At 50.7% G+C, this 20,404-nt stretch overlaps 2 protein-coding genes across 5 annotated transcripts in view; both read right to left on the bottom strand.

Moving 5' to 3' along the window:
* Window positions 1-48: 48 nt before the first annotated feature.
* Cfb (complement factor B) lies at window positions 49-5,911 on the bottom strand. Of its 3 annotated transcripts, NM_212466.3 has the most exon segments (18): window positions 49-261; window positions 511-560; window positions 635-767; window positions 852-952; window positions 1,123-1,199; window positions 1,297-1,450; window positions 1,639-1,756; window positions 2,119-2,216; window positions 2,624-2,761; window positions 2,834-2,935; window positions 3,043-3,174; window positions 3,545-3,683; window positions 3,876-4,012; window positions 4,114-4,215; window positions 4,352-4,525; window positions 4,618-4,803; window positions 5,319-5,552; window positions 5,640-5,911. In NM_212466.3, coding segments are annotated over 18 exon segments (2,292 nt in total). In that variant the 5' UTR covers window positions 5,701-5,911; the 3' UTR covers window positions 49-105.
* A 264-nt stretch (window positions 5,912-6,175) lies between these two features.
* C2 (complement C2) overlaps window positions 6,176-20,404 on the bottom strand; it is a 30,397-nt gene continuing 16,168 nt past the window's right edge. For both annotated transcript variants that reach the window (NM_001428631.2, NM_172222.3), the window contains 15 exon segments: window positions 6,176-6,588; window positions 6,738-6,787; window positions 6,908-7,034; window positions 7,183-7,274; window positions 7,428-7,504; window positions 7,613-7,778; window positions 7,881-7,998; window positions 8,087-8,181; window positions 8,313-8,453; window positions 10,182-10,271; window positions 16,030-16,170; window positions 17,324-17,462; window positions 19,128-19,261; window positions 19,395-19,493; window positions 19,566-19,742. In NM_001428631.2, coding sequence (NP_001415560.2) covers window positions 6,415-6,588; window positions 6,738-6,787; window positions 6,908-7,034; window positions 7,183-7,274; window positions 7,428-7,504; window positions 7,613-7,778; window positions 7,881-7,998; window positions 8,087-8,181; window positions 8,313-8,453; window positions 10,182-10,271; window positions 16,030-16,170; window positions 17,324-17,462; window positions 19,128-19,261; window positions 19,395-19,493; window positions 19,566-19,742 — 1,820 coding nt within the window. In that variant the 3' untranslated portion in view covers window positions 6,176-6,414.

Here is a 20,404-nt window from a genome sequence, read left to right as displayed (position 1 = left end):
AACCAGTGCACACCCCACTCCCTTACCCCAAAAAGATGTGGAACACACTTTGTATTTGTATTGTAGCTGCTTTAATCTGCCCTCACCCTCCCAGCACGAAGCTCCTTATAAGAAACCCAAGTCCTCGTCTTTGAGCTTCTCCTTTAGCCAGGGCAGCACCTGGAAGAGATTGATGTGGAAGTCCCGGGCATAGGAGGGCACCAACTGTTGCCGCCTCGGGTCTTTGCAGACATCCACTACTCCCCAGCTGATCACACCAACCTGTGTAGATAAGAAGGGCCATGGTCACTTGACACTTCATAACCCCAGAAAGCTTCTGAGCTGGCCTAAAGAAGTGCACTGGGAGCCAGCTCCTCTCTCTTCTATGGTGCACATAACCTGGCTTTCACTGGCCAGTTAAGAACAGATGAGGTGGGCCCGTTCTGCCACCTTTATCAGCCGTGCACATCAAGCTTCCTTTTTTGTGACACCTGAGCATCTCCCCAATGGACTGGAAAAGGGACCACTCACTTGAATGAAGCGGCTTCTCTTGTGAACAATGAGAGGGCCCCCGGAGTCTCCTGTAGAAGAGAGAGGCTGTAGGGGAGACTGCTGGGCTGTGTGGGCTTGCCACATAGCCAGAGAGCCACCTCACCTTTGCATGTGTTGGGGTCAGCATAGGGATCTACCCCTCCGGTGCACAGGAACCTGGGGGTGACCACCTCAGAGGCAACTTTGACCTTCTCATAGCCTTGGGCCTTTGTAGCATCTCTCTCACAACTGGCTTTCTGTAGGCGACAAAGGTGTGGTAAACAAAACTAGCTCAGGAAAGAATGAGGCCTATGTGACCCTCTCCAGAAACTTCTTATCACCTTTTCCCCATTCTTGATGTACACCTCCTTCCGGGTCAGCTTCTTCCCTTCCTCGGATACAAACAGAGCTTTGACGTCCTTCATAGGGAGCAACTCTTCCTCTGGAAAAGTAAAAGGGCCATGCCAGCTGTCCCCTTGCTTCTCATCTAGCAGGTGTCCCTTGGGCCCTTAGGTGCTAGGCCTTGAACTGAGCAGTTTACACTTGCAGCTCCCTCCTCTGCCCCTTTGTCTCGGGAGTCTCCTCCTTGTCTTAGCCCAGACTATGCCTTACTGTGCTGTTTGCAGGTGGCTGTCTGAGGAAGCCGCAAGGCTCGGGTGGTTCCCTCTGTGCAGGGGAGACAGATGGGCCTATGGAGACAGGTAGAGTGAGGGACCACAGACAGCCTGTTGTGTCCTATGCTCCAGCCCACCTTCCCTAGCTCCTCTGGGACCCAGCCCCACTCACCTGAGAGTCTGGCTGTACTTCAGCTTGGTCTTGAGCTTGATGAGGGCAACATCATAGTCATAGAACTCAGAGATTCCTTCTGCCTTTTTCCCATTGATGTCGTAATTAGGGTGGAACAGGACCTCTTCAATCTCCAGGTCCCGCCTTTTCCCCTCTGAGTGAAGGAGAATGGGAACCATGTTTATGTGAGCAGCCTACTTCCTCTGGCCCCATCTTATCTCTTGGATTCTGTTTCCCCATCCTTGATTGGTCAGGGTTTAAGGGAGGGGCATGCTGAGAATGGGTGAGCTACAGGTCAACGTCAGTGCTTCCTGAGGATGGGCCTGGAGGTCAGAGTCTTACCCACGTTGACCTTGATGGAGTGTTTCTGATCTTCCACTGTGAAGCAATGCGCTGCTGTCAGCACGAAGTACTCGGACACCACGGCCCCCATACAGTTCTCATGTCCTTTCAGAGGACGCTAGGAAGCCAGTGCAGACTAACCTTGGTGTGTGCGCTGGAGACAAGCTTCGTACAAGCTAGGTGAACACTAGCCCCAGCTTTCTTCTCTTCATTACATCTACACAGCTTTACTGTGTAGCCCAGACTAACCTGAGACTCAAGGCAGTGCTGTGCTCACTTCCAAATGCCAGGTTACCAGCACGGATGTGTCCCATGCCCAGCTTCCTTTCCCACTTTCAGTCAGTTTTGAATTGATTGACCTTGAACTCACTGTAGCCCAAGCAGGCCATGAATCTACCCTGCCTCAGCTTCCTGAACAGCCAGGATTACAGCTAGTGTGGACATCTCACCTCCCCAAGTCCCCAGTGCTGGGAAGCTTACAGTGACTGAGATCTTGGCTTGCCATGGTTGCTTGTAATAATCACCGCCTTTCTGATGCTCCCACACCATGCCACAGAGACCCAGAGATTTGGTTTCATCTGTCAGGGAAAGAACACTGAAGGCTTGTCATTGCTGCCACTTTTGTTGGATCCCTTCATGTCTGTAGACAGCAGAGGCACAGAAGAGGGAAGGAAAGCAGGAGAGAGGGCTCTTGTGTGTTAAATGAGGAACCCCCATGGAGTAGTGAGAAAGATTGACCAGGCAATCTGAGGACTGAGCATTTTTAGCCACAGTCTGGGTGCTGGCTTGCTGTGCTTGGCCTCAGTTTCCACATCTGTAAAGTAGGCTATCAGTTCTGTGATTGTGAGAAGTCAGGAAGTGAATGTCAGAAGTAAGAATAGGCATGGGGTGAGCCTTCCAGGTTTTAAGGGCTATAGGGTGAGAGGAGTTGGCGACCTCAGCCTGCAGCTTCCCCTTCCACACCCTTGAGCCTGAGCTTTCCTACCGATCATTTTGTAGAAGACGTTCTCCAGATCCTCCATGTCCTTGACCTTGAACACATGCTGCTCATTGTTCTTTTTGGAAGCCAAGGCATTGATGTTCACAGGGTCCACCAGAGGCCCGACCCCAAACACATAGACATCTGAAGGAGAGGAGAGGGTAAGGGTCCAGGCCCTGAGGAGTGAGGGTGCTGGATCCCAAGTGAGCCACTCACCCAAATAATCCTCCCGGGGATTTTTGCGATCCCTGCCAATATCCAGCAAGTCTCGGATGTCCTCAATGACAGTGACAGGGTCTCCACCCATGTTGTGCAAGCCTGTGGAAACAGGAGGATTGTGAAAGTGGGTCAAGGAAGATACACCGGCTGGAGACAAACACTTGTGCAGGACTTGAGAGGACGGTGGGGTAGGAGAAAGGCCTTACCATCAGTCATGATGATGATGACGTGGCGGGTTCGATTCCAGCCTTCAGGCGGAGCATCCCCTGGCCAGCTCATCATGCTGTATACAGCCTGGAGAGCCTTCTTGGTGTTGGTCCCTGACTTCAGCTTGTGGTCTATAGAGAAAGGGAGGTTATTGACCTTATCTTCCAAGCCACTATTACCCCTCAGAAGTCTATGACAACTAAGATCCCACATTCTTTAACATTTACTATGTAGACCATGCTGGCCTTGAACTCTCAGAGATCCACCTGCCTTTTGCATGTTGGGATTAAAGGCTTGTTCCACCAAGTCCAGGCAATATTTAACTTTTAGGTGATCACCTGCTTGCCCTTGGCTCTCCCAGCACTCTCTATTGCTCAAGGACACTTTCGTTCAACCTCTAACTAGTAGTAGTCTGTCTACTTTCTCCAGAAGAACCCTGAGCCTCTTGACCACCACAGCCCCAAGGTGCACCTCCCAGCTTTCCCTTCCCTGACCTCTGACCTTCATAACTGATTTGGTTGAGCTTCTCTGTGACCCAGTCGGCATCACTACTCCTCTCCTCAGACACTCTGACCAAGACTTTGGGGACTGTGGCATATGTCACTAGACCGTATCTTGGCTTCACCCCATAACTCGCCACCTGTGCATGAGCAAGAGGCCATTGTGTTAAAACTATGGTGGGTAGTCAGCACTCCTACTGAGACAGGGAGAAGGCTGGAGGACAACAGGACTCGGACCCAGAGAATCTGGAGACACGGGAAACCAGTCTTGTAAGAGCAGTGGAGTCCACACAAGCTCCCCTTATTCCAAAGGGATGGAAGCTGTGATCTACCTTCTCAATCAAGTTGGCGAGACACCGCTTGGCCCCTGTGAAGTTGCTGGCCCCGATGCTGTCGGATCCATCCAGCACCATGTAGATATTCATGGAGCCCGAGGGGTCCAGGATAATCTTCCTCTTCTGCTGTTCCCCTAGGTACCAGCAGAGTCTCAGTCTCTGGCATGTGCAGTACCTGGCAGGCCACCCACCCTTCCCTGAGCTTCCTGCTCAACCTCCCTCCTTGTATTCAAACCTGGGCTGTGCCCATCCTCCGCATCCGCTCCTTCGATGGTCTCTGTCAGGGAGGATAGAAATGCTTCGGCCACCTCTTGAGGGCTGTCGTACATGAAGGAATCTAGGGATGATCAGAGTAGATCAGATGTCTGGAGTACTGAGGACATACTGACAGGGTGATGGGATTTCAGGACCAGAGACTTCTAGTGTGGAGCCAACAGGGCAAGAGCCAACCCAGGAAGCAGGTCAAGGGTCACCTTGGCAGGAAGGCTCTGTCCCACTCCACGAGCCACCTTCCTGGCACCTTCGCTGCTGGGAGCCACGTAGGACAAGTCCCCGACTGCAGTGGTAAGTGACAGTGTCTTCAAGACGGTACTGGCTTCCCACCTTCCTTGTCCCAATAGGAATACCCGGGTTGGGACAGTATCCCGCTGCAGAGACATGAAGACAATTTGAGTGCTCGTGCATTCCCAGGGTGAAGCCCTCCAGCAGGGAGTAAAATCAGGGGTGACCTGGTTCTCACCTCCATCATCACAGATTGCTGTTTGCCCATCCCACCGGCCATTCTCTTGGCAGGTGCGATTAGCAGAGCCCCGGAGAGTGTAGCCATCGTAGCATTGAAAAGAAATCTGATCACTCAGGTTGTAGTAGGGGGACCGGGGCCAGAACTCCCCATTTTCAAAGTCCTGTGGTCGTGGGCAGCGTATTGCTTTAGGGGAGACAGGTAAAAGTCACCAAGAGCTGTTTCTAGGTCCTTCCTGCTCTTAGAAATCCTGTCACTGAGAAACAGTACCTGCCCAGTCCCCTCAACCCTGCTGTCCCCTCCTCTTGTGTTGTGGGATTATTTTGTTTTGTTCTGAGACACGGGCTCATGTAACCCAGGCTGGCTTCAAACTGGCTATGGAGCTGAAGATGACTGAATTTGTCCCCCTCCTGCCCCCAAGTCCTGAGCGTTAGGATTGCGGGCGCCACCCCTGCTCCTGCTTCGCACAGCATTGCTTTATGCACGGCAGGCGAGCACTCTCCCAGCTGATCTACATCTCCAGACTCCCTTGCCCTGTTTCCCAGTATTGTTTTCACTGCCTGAGGAAAGCCTTCGTACACGCACCCCCCACCCCCGAGGTGTTTCCACGCTCAGCCGGCCCACAGGTCAGACTGCCAGGCACTGAACAGCCTCCATCAGCTCTGACCAGCCACCCACCGCCACACTCCCAAACCCCCAACCTCTGCATTCTGCCTTCTTGACAATCTTTTGGTCCCGGGTCTGGAGGACACTCCAGGAGCCTGTGGATTTGCAGGTTCGAGTCTGCACAGGGTATGGGTAGAAGCCAGAGGGACACAGGTACTCCAGGGCCTGACCGTCTTGGAGAAGTTGGAAGGAGCCGCCTTTGATCTCTACTCCCTCCAGAGAGCAAGAGACCTGGGGCCGGGCCTCAAGCACTGGAGTTGCGCTCACACCTGAGGAGAAAGGCTGGTGAAGCCTGGCCCCAGAAGACCAAAGACAGCTGATGAGGACAAAAAGAGGATGGAGTGTCCTTTGCTTACCTCCGGAGGAGAGGCCTAAGACCAAGAGGACTAAGCAGAGCTGGGGACCCTCCATTGTCATGGAAAGCCCGTGGCCAAAAGCCCTTTCCAGTTCACTCTGGGTGGCTACTTGACTTGCTGTCCAGACTGAAACTCCAGTGCTGGATCTGGCTACACCCCTTTCCCACCGGCCCCTAACCTTTTATGCAATCTGCTCTGGCACCTGCAGCCTGGCCAACCTACCCTGCACAGACGCTGCTTCCCGGAACATTCATGAAGGAGGGCCCCTGCTGAGCTGCCAACTGAGGAAACAGAAACTATGCGAGCGCCCCACCCTTTACTGACCAAGGGCCAGAACTTCCCTTTCAGAGCTCCCTCTTAGCCCCCAGACCCTAGTAACAAGCCCAGACCACCCCCACCGCCACCCCCCACTTAGAGACCAGTTTTCCCCGGGCTGTGTGATGGGGCAGAGTCCAGCCACTGTTTGTGCAGCAGGGTCTCTGACCTTCCTGGAACCTTCCTGGCCTCCCCACCCCCAAGACATAAGACAGACCGGATGTGGAAATCATTGATTTTTATTAATTTCATAACTGGGAAATTCTGTGTGAAAGCAAAAGGAGCACGGGCCGTCCACGCTAGAGAGACACTTGCTTCTCGGGAGGGCACAGTGGTTCTGGCACAACCCTGGGGATTCCTAGCTTTTGTCTCTGCGTTCCAGGATTTATGTACCCGGGAGCAAGAACACTCAGAGGCAGAAGACAGGAGGGACAGACCAGCAAAGGAGTCGGTGACCGTGTTAAAGGGGCAAAAAGTCGAGGACACCATCCAGGTGCTGCCTCAACCAGGGCTGCAGCCGGAAGAGACTGATGTGGAAGTCCCTAGGCACAACGCCATGCGGAGGCTTCCTGCGCAAGTTTTTGTTGGAGGAACCGTGACAAGGGTCAAAAAGACCCCAACTCACCAGGCCCACCTGGAGGGAAGAGACAACATGAGGAGATAAAGGCAGCCCCACTCCAAGCCTCCACCTCTCTGGTTCCCCTCAAAGGCCTCCCACCTGCTGCCAGCAAGAAAGCACTTGTATCCTGGCAGTGAGTCCCCTCTCCAGATCCTGCTTCTCACCTGGAAAAACCTGTACCTCCGCTCAAGGAAAACGGCTCCCCCGGATTCTCCTGCAGGGAAAGAAAGGGCGGCATTGTCCAGGACAGCACACTAGTTAGTATTCAGAGTGAGTGCTGACCACGGGGACACCACAGCCTTCTTTCTCCCTGGAAGTCCGGGACCAGACTAACCTTTGCAAGGACTGTCATCTCCCTCCATCCCGCTACATAGGAACTGGTCTGTCACCACCTCACTGACGTTTGTCAAGCCGGGGAAGCTGCCCTTGTTTTGGGAGACAGCCTCGATACAGCTTGTCCTCTGCAGCGTGGGGCACAGGAGAGAAGAATGGGGACGTGCCAGGAGACATTAGGCAGACCAGCGAGGTCCGACTCCAAACAGGGCCGGACACTCTAGGAGCTGCCCCCCCCCCCCCAGAGTATCCCAGCATCCCTCACTGAGCTCTCACCTCAGGTCCTGTCCTGAGGTTGATGTTCATTCTGTTCCCGTTCAGAGCTACGAAATGCGCAGGAACCTTCTGCTGTGACAGAAGTTCTGTCTCTGCCGTCGGGGAGAAGGGGGATGTCGATACAGGTCTCTTTACCCAGAGCTGATGTGTCCAGCTCGAGGACTGCAGCCCCCCCCACCCCTGCTGGCACCCCGCAAGCAAGCTCTGGCGCAACCCACCAAGGACCTCAAGCCTCCAGCACTCACCATGGTCTTTACAGGTACTACCTGGGGATCTCCGCAGAGCCATGTTGGCCCCCACTGTGCAAGGAAGGCAGATGGGCCTGGGAGAAAGGCGAGCGAGCGTCAGACAGGCCCATCCTCCCTGTGCCCTCTGGTGCTTTCCAGAGCACTGCCCTCTCTAGGGTACCCTCCCACCTAGGTCCACGCACCTGGCGTGGCTGGACATTTTCACTCTCTGAGACAGCTTCAGCAGGGCAATGTCATCAGCGTAGAACTCCGAGATGCCCTGGCTCTGCTTTGCGTGGACATTAAACCCAGGGGCAACTAACACCTCCTCCACATGGAATTCTTTGCCGTGATGAGAGGTGGGATCCCCTGAGAACAGCAGTGGGTTAGACCGGACCAAAGGCTGAGGAGAGACAGTGGTGACTCTGGCCTTGCGGGTGAGGGGTCGGTCCCCTGCAGCCCCTGACTTACCCACGATGACCCTCCACAGGTGGCGGTCCTCCATCTGAGCGTCATGGAAGCAGTGAGCCGCAGTCAGCACCCACTGGTCAGAGATAAGCGACCCCTGGCAAGTCTCCTTACTCTTGGGCTGCAGGGAAGAGACAGCAGTCCGGGTTTGCCGTGCCTGGCTGCTTTTAAACCTCTGTGACCCGAACCCTGCCCCTCCTTCCTGATACCTTAAAGGTGACTTGCCAAGGTGTCCTCTCCTGGTCAGAGGCATTGACGGACATGTTCCCCACCCCACAGATGGTGTCTGTGAGCTTAGAGACATCTATGGGCGAAGACCAGATGGGAGGGGACGGGGGTGAGGGCCACCGATCCAGGCTTCGTGGTGAGCCCCCCCCCCCACCCGTCTGAGTGCCCACTGTGCTGTCCCCCGCAGGGGACACGAAGCTCACTCACCCAGAATGTGCTCAAAGACCTGCTGCACAGCTTTTGCGTCCTGCAAGATGAAGGCGTGCCTCTCGCCGTCCTTCTTGGACCCCAGCTCGTTCAGTTCCTTCCAGTCCACATCCAGCTTACCCACCCCAATCGCATAGATGTCTGGCAGGCAGGAGGGAAATCACCAGAGCCTGAGACTCAAGGGGCCACCCAAGACATGAGGCAGGTGTTTGAACTCTCAAAGCCGACAAAGGCCTGAGTTAGATGGGCTCCATCTCCTTCACACACACACACACACACACACACATACACACACACACACACACACACACACACACACACACGTTCACTTCCTCTCCTACTGCCACCCAGCCCCCCACAGCCTCCTAGATTCCCTCCTCAGGCCTCAGCTCCAGCTGCACCTCTGGCTGGGGCGCTCTCCTCCAGATGCCCACACAGGTCTTCCTCAGCAATGTCTTCTGAACCTACAATGCCCAGTACCCTCCCACGCCACCCCCTCTTGGCTTCACATCATGTCACCACTTGAATGCTGAAGGGCTACCTTGTTTCTATCCTGTGTATAGCACCGTGTGTTCCCAAAGGAATGTTTCCAAGTTCAATTCTATTGTGGATGTGATCTGAATCAGAAGTAGGGCTCACTCTCTGTAGACTAGGCTGGCCTCGAACTCACAGAGACCTGCCTGCCTCTGCCTCCCAAGTGCTGGGGTTAAAGGTGTGCACCACCAGGGTCCTTCACGTTGTGTTACTGGCACTCAGGAGATGGAGTCAGTAAGATCAGCCTAAGCTACCTAGTGAGTTGGAGGTCAGCCTGGGCCCATCCCAAAAATAACAGAAAAGAAGGTTGGGATGCTCAGTGGTCTGGAGCACTTGCTACTCTTCCAGAAGACCAGAGTTCAGTCTCCGGCACCCATTGCTTGTATGTCCAGCTCTGGGGAGAGGTGACATCCTCTTCCACCCTCCAAAGGTACTCACACAGACACACACATACACATAGATCAAAAGTAAGTGTCTAGAACAAAAGTAAACAGAGGCCTGGGGTTATAGCTCAGTGGCAGAGTACTTACCTGGCAGACAAAACAAAAAAAAAAAAATAAAACAAAACAAAGCAAAAAAAAAAAACCTACATTCAGTCCCCAACACTGCACTAAATACATAGGAAATTTGAACCCAGATGTAGCTAGCTGGACGCTGTAGAAACCGAACAGAAATTGGGGAGACCACAGAGGGGAAGATTGAGGTTTTGTACCTACAAGCCAAGGACACCTGCGGCCACCAGGCCTCTACGAACAAGACCTTGTCTCAAAAATAAACCAAGAAAAAACTTAAGTTGTTTCCTGGTCATTGGTCAGCATGGTTTTCGGTCACCCTAACCCTGAGGAATTATTTGTTCCTTCAGCAGCTTTGCCTGCCAACACTTCGCCTAGCTGCCCTACAGCTGAAGGGATACCAGAGGGACAGTCCCTACCAGGAACCCAGGCCAGTTCTTCCTGCAGTTTTCCTGAAATGTGAGGTGCTGTTGACATGGTGACGGTGGCAATGGTGACGGCGGCGGCAGACAGTACTGAGCAGATCTCTGCAACAGCTCACATTTCCTTAGCTTCCTCCCCTACCCACCTGTGAGGCAGGCCCACGGCTGACTGTTTCTCACAGAGGAAGAAGCGGTCCACAGCCCCAGCCCTCTGGAGATGGAGCCAGCGTAGGGACAGACCATGGACAGTTTGGTACCCGGCTCTTCGAGGTGATACAATCGCGCAGAACCACAGGGAAACCCTCAGGGCTCAGGGCCACAGCTAGGTCCTATTGAACCCTGTCACAGAGGGTCCCATTCCTATTCCCTACTGATAGGGCTTGGGCAGGGCAGAGCCTCACCCAGGTAGTCGTTTCTGTTCCGACTGATGCCCAGGATCTCTCTGATGTTGTCGACTGCCGGCTTGGGAGAGCCACCCATGTTGGACTTTCCTAGAACAGAGAAGGAAAATAATGATCCGTCTGGGTTGACTTCAGAATCCCGCACACCCCTGGAAGCATGCAGAACACTCGGTCATTTCAAAACGCACTGCTTCAGGCTGGAGGGGTGACTCGGTGGGTAAGAGCACCTGTTGCTCTTCCAGAGGACCTGGGTTCAGTTCCCAGCACTTACATGGTGGCTCCCAACTGTCTAGAACTCCATTCCCAAGACATCCAAGGCCCTGTCCTGACCTCCAAGGTCACTAGACTCACGTGTAATACACACACACACACACACACACACACACACACACACACACACATGCAGGCAGAACAAAACGAACACACGAGAGAGAACAAAATGTTTCTGTACAGCTAAGGAAGCAGTCAGCAGAGTGCACACACAGTGTGCTCACAGAGTGGAGAAAGCCCTTATCGGACAGACAACAGACAAGATGCTCACATGCCGGGTTTACGGTGAATTAGAGAAATTAAATACTGAAGAAATAAATCTTCCAGTCAGTAAGTTAACTGGATAGACAGTTTTCAGAAAGAAACACAAACAGCCGATAACTATTTGTAAACATGTTCTCTATCCCTACTCATCCGGGAAATGCAAATTAAAACTACTCCAAGATGGCACCCACCCCAGTCAGAATGTCCATCATCAATAAATCTGACAACAGATGATGGGGAGGACACGGACAGAGAGGACCCTATTCACTGTTGGGGGCTGTGATTTAATAGAGCCATTGTGGAAACCATCACTCGGCAAATTAGAAATACAAAGACCACATGACTCATCTAATTCATTCCCGGGCATATACCAAGACGTCTGCACACCCTACCATAGAGGTGTGTGCACCCAGTACCCAGTGGTTATTGCTGCTTTATTCTCTAGAGCTAAGAACTGGAATCAACATTCTTGTCCATCAGGAGATGAGTGGATAATGAAAATCTGGAGTGTGTGCATAGGTGTGTGCCTCTGTGTGTGTGTGCCTCTGTGTGTGTGTGCCTCTGTGTGTGTGTGTGTGCCTGTGTGTGTGTGCCTGTGTGTGTGCCTGTGTGTGTGTGCCTGTGTGTGTGCCTGTGTGTGTGTGTGTGCTTTCACGTCTGTGGTGTGTGTGCCTGTGTGTGTGCTTGAACATCTGTGGTGTGTGTGTGTGATGATGTGTAATTTCAGAGTATACACACACACACACACACACACACACACACACACACACGCTAGTGACCTTCCCAACATCTATAGGGTTTCCAGGTCTAGAAGGCAGCAATGGGGGAATTGGCAGCTGTGGTGGCAGAAGTTGTAGTTGCTGGAGTAAAAGTAGCTCACTTGGGGTTGGGGATTTAGCTCAGTGGTAGAGCGCTTGCCTAGCAAGCACAAGGCCCTGGGTTCAGTCCCCAGCTCTGAAAAAAAAAAAAAAAAAGTAGCTCACTTTCGTAATGTTTACCTTTTTTAAACCTTTGGCATTCCAAGAACAAAGCCTCTGATTTCTGGTAGTTAACTCTTTCTGTATATCGGGGGGCGGGGCTAGGTAAAGGACTTATTGCTATGCTCCCTTCTGTGGCCTCTCTTTAGCCAGGTTCAGTAACTCTTTGTGAACCAGAGAGAAAAGAAAAGGAAAGAAAGATTCACTTACACAGACAATGCACACAGAGGCATAAACATTCATATACACATCTCGGCCGGGCTCAACCACCTGTCGCATCACCTCTGTGAGTATTCTCGCACACCTACACACAAACCAGCAGACATACATATGGCGGATCGATGGGTAGGAGAGCCCCCCCACACACACACACACAAAGCCAACAACTTTCTTTTTTCTAGCCTTTTCTACACTTGATCTTAGCCAAAAGGCCGAGAAGCGATTTTTCTAGCCTTTTCATACCTTCTTAGACAAAAGTTGTTTAGAAAAGTACCTCACAGACGAAATGTTACACAGAAGGAGAGCTACAGAAGGACGTCTACAGTAAGTTCAAAGCAGTGCTCCATTCTGTTAGCTCAGTATAAGTTCAAAGCCACAGTTTCACACGGCCTCGCTCTAGCATGGCGCACGCCTGTGGCCTCATCCTTGGACCTAACCTAGAATGAATTGTTTTCCTTGATCACAGATCTGTACCAAGTCTGTTTCTCTTCACGTGCAGTTATGAAAGCTCATCGTGTTCCCTATTATGCAGCCTTTACTCACTATTAAGAGGAGGGGAACATCCTATTCTTTTTTTTTTTTAATTTTATTTATTTTATATGAGTGAGTACCCTGTCACTCTCTTCAGACACACCCACCAGAAGAGGGCATCAGATCCCATTACAGATGGTTGTGAGCCACCATGTGGTTGCTGGGAATTGAACTCGGGACTCTGGAAGAGCAGTCAGTGCTCTTAACTGCTGAGCCACCACTTCAGCCCACATCCTATTCTTGATTCTAACTTTGTTACCTCCTTTTTAGCAAAGCAACTAAGACCAGCTCTTAAAACGTTCTTCCTAAGATGATCTGAGTCAGATCAGGAATTCCTCTAGATCGTTAACTCCTCTAGACAGTGTTCATTCACGGAAGCTCATCTTTATGTTACTCTATGGGGTGGGCTGGTGCCCAGGGGTCCTTAGGCTATGTGATAGCAGCAGGAAAGGGGTGTCAGCTGCAAGGAGCAATCCTGAGATGGAGTCTCATGGGCACTTGCCTCTCAGAGCTCATCCATCTCAGGCCAGGCAAAAAGGTGAGTCACCTCCAAGGTAATCACCTGCTAGCCTTGTCTTTACTAGATGACTCCTGACATATATGTGTGTGTGTATGTGTGTATGTATGTATATATGTATGTATGTATGTATATATGTGTGTACGTGTATATTAGTATGTATGTATATATGTGTGTATGTATATATGTATATATATGTGTGTATGTGTACATTCGTATGTATGTATGTATATATGTGTGTATGTGTATATTAGTATGTATGTATGTATATATGTGTGTATGTATATATGTGTATATGTGTGTATGTATATATTAGTATGTATGTATATATGTGTATATGTGTATATTCATATGTATGTATATATGTGTGTATGTATATGTGTGTATGTATATGTGTGTATGTATGTATACATGTATGTATAATATCTGTATGTGTATATATTAAATAAATGTAAAAGTACTTTAAATAAAATAAAATAAAAATACAATTACTGAAACATTCTGTGTTCCAGACATTGGACCAGGAGCTTCGTAGGGAAGAGGAGGATTTGGTTTGTTTACTTATTTATTTATCTATTTATTTAGGTTTAGGTTTTTTAAAAGAATAATTATTTATTTATTTATCATATATAAGTACACTGTTGCTGTCTTCAGACACACCAAAAGAGGGCATCGGATCCCATTACAGATGGTTGTGAGCCACCATGTGGTTGCTGGGATTTGAACTCAGGACCTCTGGAAGAGCAGTCAGTGCTCTAACCACTGAGCCACCTCTCCACCCCCTAGGTTTAGTTTTTGAGACAAGGTCTCACTATGTAACCTTGACTGGCCTAGGACTTGGTATATAGACCAGGCTGCCCTTTTACTGGTAGAAATCTGCCTCTCTGCTTCCACAGTGCTGAAATTAAATGCAAGTGTCATCGTACCAGACAGGGTCTTTTATAATTGAGGCTGCCCTCCAACTTGCCATGTAGTCAGTGCTGTCCTTGAATTCCCCATCCTCCCTCCCCACTTCCCTCCCCTGCTGCTAGGATTACAGGTGTGTGCACCACATCAGGATGCAGGCTTCCCATGCTTTCCCTTGTTTAACTCCCAGAAACCCCCAGCAAGTGTGGCCACCCTTATTTTAAAACCGAGAGAGAGCTGGAGAGATGGCTCAGTGGTTAAGAGCACTGGCTGCTCTTCCAGAGGTCCTGAGTTCAAATCCCAGCAACCACATGGTGGCTCACAACCATCTGTAATGGGATCCAGTGCCCTCTTCTGTGTGTCTAAGACAGCTACAGTGTACTCATATACAAAATAAATAAATAAATCTTTAAAAACAAAACAAAACAAAAAAAACAAAAAAAAAAAAAAAAAAAAAACGAGAGAGCTGCACCCTGCAGGGTCCACGTCATTTGAACCAAATCAAGGAAGTCAGAGCCACTCCAGACGGCCCTTTCCACCCACGCCCAGGGCAGCTGCATCTCCAAGGTTACCAGGCAAGAGTAGACATTTTAAAAACACAGAACAACTCTGCGCAATTGTTCACTTCATAAAACCTGTGTAAGGCAGCCTGGCGGTGGTGGTGGTGTGTGCCTTTACCCCCAGCATTTAGGAGGCAGAGGTAGGTGGATCTCTGAGTTCGAGGCCAGCCTGGTCTACATATACTGTTTTGAAAAACAAACACCTCCCCACCCCCACTCCCAAAAAACCTATAAGGCAAGAAAGCAACCGTCCCCACTGTCATTAAAGCCATCATCAACCCAAGCTCCACTTAAGTAGGAAACAGAAATATGGGGCTGGGGAGGGGTGAGGATAGGTGGGAGGGGGAGGTCAGGAGTTCAAAGCCAGTATGGGGGTACTAGGGTACTGGATGAGATAGTATCAAAACAACCCTGGGTGGGGTGGAGGGGAGAGAGAAAAAGAAAGAAACTGAGGCTTGCCTCCACTGCACACACGCTAAAAATTAGGAAAACACAGAAAAGGGTCAGAAGACCCTGCACCAGGACGACAACACAGCTTCTAAGTATATATACTGCAGTGTTCCAACGTGACACAGCGCAGCACAACAGCCACGGTGAGTAACAGGTAGCCGGCTACTTCAGAATCACGCTTAGAGAGTTCTAAGTGCTTCCAGCACAAAGAATCCTGAATGACTGAAGTGACAGACCTGTCAATACCCAGGCCCCAGGCTACTCCACACAGATCATTGCACTGTGTGCATACCTATGACTGTGAAAGAACAGAATACGTGTGTGAGTGTGTGTGTGTGAGTGTGTGAGAGAGTGTGTGAGTGTGAGTGCATGTATGTGTGAATGTGTGTGAGTGTATGTATGAATGTGTGAGTGTAGTGTATGTATGTGTGAATATGCGTGTGTGAGTGTATGTATGTGTGAGCATGTGTGAGTATGTGAGTGTATGTGCAAGTGTATGTGTGTGTGTGAGTGTAAGTGTAAGTGTATGTGTATGTGTGAATGTTGGTAAAAGAGTGTGAATGTCAGCGTATGTATGTGAGTATGTGCAAGTGCATGCATGCATGTGTGTAAGTGTATATGTGAGTGAGTGTGTGTACATGTATGTGAGTGCATGTGTGTGAGCATGTGTATGCGTGTGTGCGTATGTGAGGATATGTGTGAAACTGAATGTGTGTTTATCAGTGTGTGTGTGTGTGTGAGAGAGAGAGAGAGAGAGAAAGAAAGAGAGAGAGAGAGAAAGAGAGAGAGAGAGAGAGAGAGAGAGAGAGAGAGAGAGAGAGCGTGAGCGAGCGCATGCTTGTAATCCAGCCTCTGAGCATACTGGAGCAGAAAGACCATGAGTTCAAAGTCAGCCTGGGCTACAGAGCACAGTGCACACATCTTTAATCCCAGCACTCAGGAGGCAGAGGCAGGGGGATCTCTGAGTTTGAGGCTGGGTTGGTCTACAGAGTGAGTTTCAGCAGAGAAACCCTGTCTCAAAAACAAACAAGCAAAGATTAAGAGAGTGAGTCTCACAACTGCAGAGGGACAACCAGAAACACCCGACTTCAGAACCCATCCCGGCGCTCTGCCCACTGTTGCCAACCTCTCCAGCAGGAGAGGGAGACACCCACCGTCAGTCAACAGGATGATGGCATGGCGGATTTCCTGCCAGGCAGAGGTCTCCATGCCGAGGCGATCCATCTGGTTATTCATCATGAGGTAGACGCTGTTGAGAGCCTCGTAAGTGTTAGTGCCAGTGGCATTTTCGTGATCTGGAATGTGCCAGAAGAAAAATCTCCTCAAAACAAAAACACAGGCTGGAGAGATGGCTCAGAGGTTAAGAACACTGACTGCTCTGCTCTTCTTGAGGTCCTGAGTTAAATTCCCAGCACCCACATGGCGGCTCACAACCATCTGTAATGGGATCTGACACCCGCTTCTGGTGTGTCTGAAGGCAACTTTGAAAAACAAAAACCCTCTGCCTACCACCCGGGAATAGGGAACTCTCTGAGAGCCCACTGGAAGTGCAAGCTATCTGAGTTTCTAACAAACTCTGACATTTTGCATGTCTTTTCAAACATTTTGGTTTTTCCACCTTAGAATGTTCACTGCAGAACCAGATAGGAGGGAGCCCATCTGTGATCTCAGCACTCAGAAGGCAGAGGCAGGAGGATCTCTGTGAGTCTGAGGTCAACTTGGTCTACAGAGCAAGTTACGGTCCAGCCAGGGCTACACACTACGACTCTGTCTCAAGAATTAGTTAATTAAATGGTAACGCTCCTTGCATAGACGTGCACCTCAGGCCACTACACGTTCCCAAGATTTAAACATGGAGTGTTGGAAGAGTTTGTGGACTTCAGTTCTTCACTGGCACCCAGACAGGTTTTACACAGCGGGCAGGTGGCTAATGAGTGGGGGGGGGTTCGCTGTTGAGCCTCGAGAAGCCTGCGCTAGGGGACTGCAGGGAACTTAAGACCTGCAGGTACATTTGAACGTGGACTTGCAGTGAGTTGTGGAAACCTATGAACGATGGAAACCGGAATCCTACCATTGCCCCTAAGAACAAATGAATGAGCTCTCTCCCTCCCTCACTCCCTCTCTTCCTGATAAAGGGTCTCATGTAGTCCAGGCTGGCCTCAATGTTCATAGTCAAGGATGACCTGGGACATGGGAGCGGGGGTGGGGGGGTGGGTAGGGAGGATTATGGTGTGCTGTGGGTGGAAACTAGAGCCTCAGATGCGCTAGGCAAACCCTCTACCAATTGAGCTACATCTTCAGGCCCCTCCCCTCCTCAGGCCCCTCCCCTCTTTAAGCCCCTCCCCTTCAGGCCCCGCCCCTCATCAGGATCCTCCCCTCTGGGATCGCTCTACAGCTGCTTGCTTCACCCTCTACTGCCCACCTCACCCAGTGTGGGGACAGGCAAACCTTTGTAGCAGACAGAGTCTAGACTGTCCATCACCTCCATCACATTCTGGGATCTCTCATTCAGGACGGACATGATGATTTTGGGCCGTGAGGCGAAGGTGATGATAGCTACGCTGACCTTTATCTCGAAGCTGAAGATCTGTGGAGGGCAGAAGAGAAGCGGTATGGGGCGGGTGCTGCAAAAAAAGAGCAGGTCTAAAGGACTAAAGACCCCTCCTCATTTCACCCGCACTTCAGCTCAGCGAGGGGCGTGATGAGCCTTGCGGCTTCAGCCTGAACCACACTCCTGACGAGAGGTGCAGGTAGCACTGAAGTTACTTGATTTTAAGCCCTAAAACAGTCTTCAGAATACACATACAAATCCTCTTTAAAATACAAATTGGCGGGGTTGGGGATTTAGCTCAGTGGTAGAGCGCTTGCCTAGCAAGCGCAAGGCTCTGGGTTCGGTCCCAAGCTCAAAAAAAAAAAAAAAAAGAGGGGTTGGGGATTTAGCTCAGCGGTAGAGCGCTTGCGGCCCTGGGTTCGGTCCCCAGCTCCGAAAAACAGAAAAAAGAAAAAAAAAAAAGAAAGAAAGAAAAAAAGAAAGGTGTGAATACCACCTGTATAAAAAAATACAAATTGGCTATCCCCCACTCCCCGCCAGGAGGGTTGGGGAAGGGACTGTGGAAGGAAGTAACTGGGTGTAGGGCAGTGAGTGGGATGAAAAGTGAAGAAGTAAAAAAATAAAATTAAATTAAAATACAAATTGGGACAAGGCTGAAGCCTTATGATATATATATTATATATACATATAATATATATATCATAAGGGGTGGCCCACCCCTTTAATCCCAGCCCTTTGGAAAAGCAGGCAGATCTCTGAGTTCGAGAACAGCCCGGTCTACATAGAGTTCCAAGAGAGCCAAGGCTATGTAGACAGAACCTTTTTCTTTCTTTTCTTTTTTTCGTTTTTTTTAAAAGATATATTTATTATATATGAGTACACTGTAGCTGTCTTCAGACACACCAGAAGAGGGCATCAGATCCCATTACAGATGGTTGTGAGCCACCATGTGGTTGCTAGGATTTGAACTCAGGACCTCTGGAAGAGCAGTGTTCCCCAGAACCTTTTTCAAAACAATTTTGTTTTTGTTTTTTTGTTGGCCCTTTCTCTCTTCCCCTTCCCGTGTGTGTGTGTGTGTGTGTGTGTGTGTGTGTGTGTGTGTGTGTGTGTGTGTTATGAGAACTCAAGGAAGCTGCTCCCACAGCCCTGGGATCACAAACACCCACGTGGCTTCTGACATTTAATTCAGAGTCCAGAGATCTGAACTGAGCCTGTGCCGTGCATGCCTTACGCACTGAGTCACTTCCCCAGGTTCCTCAGTCCTTTAGTCCTTCCTTGGCCTCATGCGGTCCGAGGCTAGCCTTGAACTCCTAAAATCCTCCTGCCTCTGCCATACCTGGCTTGAAACATGAAATTATTGGCTTGATAAAAACCACAGTTATTGAACAGGAGTGTCAGATTCTTCTGGCACACGCCATAGGTCATCCCGGTGACTTTGGAGACCACAGCGGTAGATGAGGATCCGCTGAGAACACACGGCTGAGCTTGGCTCCTGTGCGGGGTCTCCTGGCACCCGGCCCAGGGCCTCCTACACAGTAGGTGTCCCGAAACATTTATAGACCAGAGATAGGATCCTATGCACTGAACTCATGGTTCTGGTGCCCTGGGGGAAACTTCTAGAAGGAAGAAGACTGACTGGGGCTCTGAGCAAGGGAGAAGAGTCAACGGGGCTGAGAAGCCACGTTCCTCTTGGTCTCTGACCCTGTCCACCATGAGGAAGGCGCTCTCCTTGAAGATGTTAAAGTCTTTTTCCGATACGCTCTGAGAGGCATCAAGCAGCAGATAGAGGTTCAGGTGGCCCGAGCGCTGGATTTGGATTTTACGGCCCAGGTTTTCTGAAGCAAACAAGGAACAAGGCTTTCAGATGCCCACCCCCAACCTGTGTTCCACCAAGGGCCCTCTGGCCTCCCAGCACGTGAGTATCTTGCCTCTCTCCTGCTCCATCCGGGACCCTTCTCCGATCCTTACCTGTCCTCTTCTGGATGGGATTGGTGGCTCCAAGCAGGTGGGTGAAGGAGGTGCCTAGGGCAGATGCTACATCCTCAGGGAAGTCGTAAGAGTATGGCTCTGTGGGAAAATGACAGTCAGCCGGGACCAGAGCTGGGCACGGAGGCCTGGGAGTACCTTGAGGATACTCACGTCGGCAGATGGGCTCCGACCCACTCCACACTCCGTTGCTCAGACACTCCCGCTCTACAGAGCCGGTCAATACCAGATTCGTGGAGGAACAGCGGTAACTGACCTTGTCTCCAAGGTCAAAGCTCGAGCCTGTCCGCATTGTGCCCACTGAGATGCCTGGGTTGGGGCAGTGGCTAGCTGCAAAGGAAGAGAGATGGATAAACGGAACCTGGAAATGTCTGCTGCCCTTGTTCTTCAGGCCACACTCTTCCTTCTTCTAGGCCCCCTTAAGCCACCAGAACCATCAGACTGGAGTATGGCTGGAGACCTTATATATAACCCACAGCACTTAAGAGTTCAGGTCCTTGGGTTCGGTCCCCAGCTCTGAAAAAAAGAAAAAAGAAAAAGAAAAAGAGGAAGAAGAAGAGGAGGAAGAAGAGGAAGAGGAGGAGGAAGAAGAGGAAGATGAGGAGGAGGAGGTGGAGGAGGAAGAGGAGGAGGAGGAGGAGGAGGTAGAGGAGGAAGAGGAAGAGGAGGAGGAGGAGGAGGAAGAGGAGGAGGAGGAGGAGGAGGAGGAGGAGGAGGAGGAGGAGGAGGAAGAAGAAAAAGAGTTCAGGTCCTCAGCCTCCCACTGAGTGCCCCCCTCTCCCGGCCGCATGTGCATTTTATCAACCACTAGGCAATCACATATGCTGTAAGAAAAGTCAAGTCTCCACCTAGAGGTGATTCCAGATATGAGGGGAGATGTGGAGCAGGGAGAACTCTGCTAAAACAGCCAGAACACCCACTGTGGAGACCCTGAATAAAGTTGAGGTTGGCCAACAGATCACTCCGGAGGATGAAGCCGGGTGAGAGACCAT

Source organism: Rattus norvegicus, chromosome 20, assembly GCF_021556685.1.
Source record: "Rattus norvegicus strain SHRSP/BbbUtx chromosome 20, alternate assembly SHRSP_T2T, whole genome shotgun sequence".
NCBI lineage: Eukaryota > Metazoa > Chordata > Mammalia > Rodentia > Muridae > Rattus > Rattus norvegicus.
This window is presented reverse-complemented; position numbering and strand designations above follow the sequence as displayed.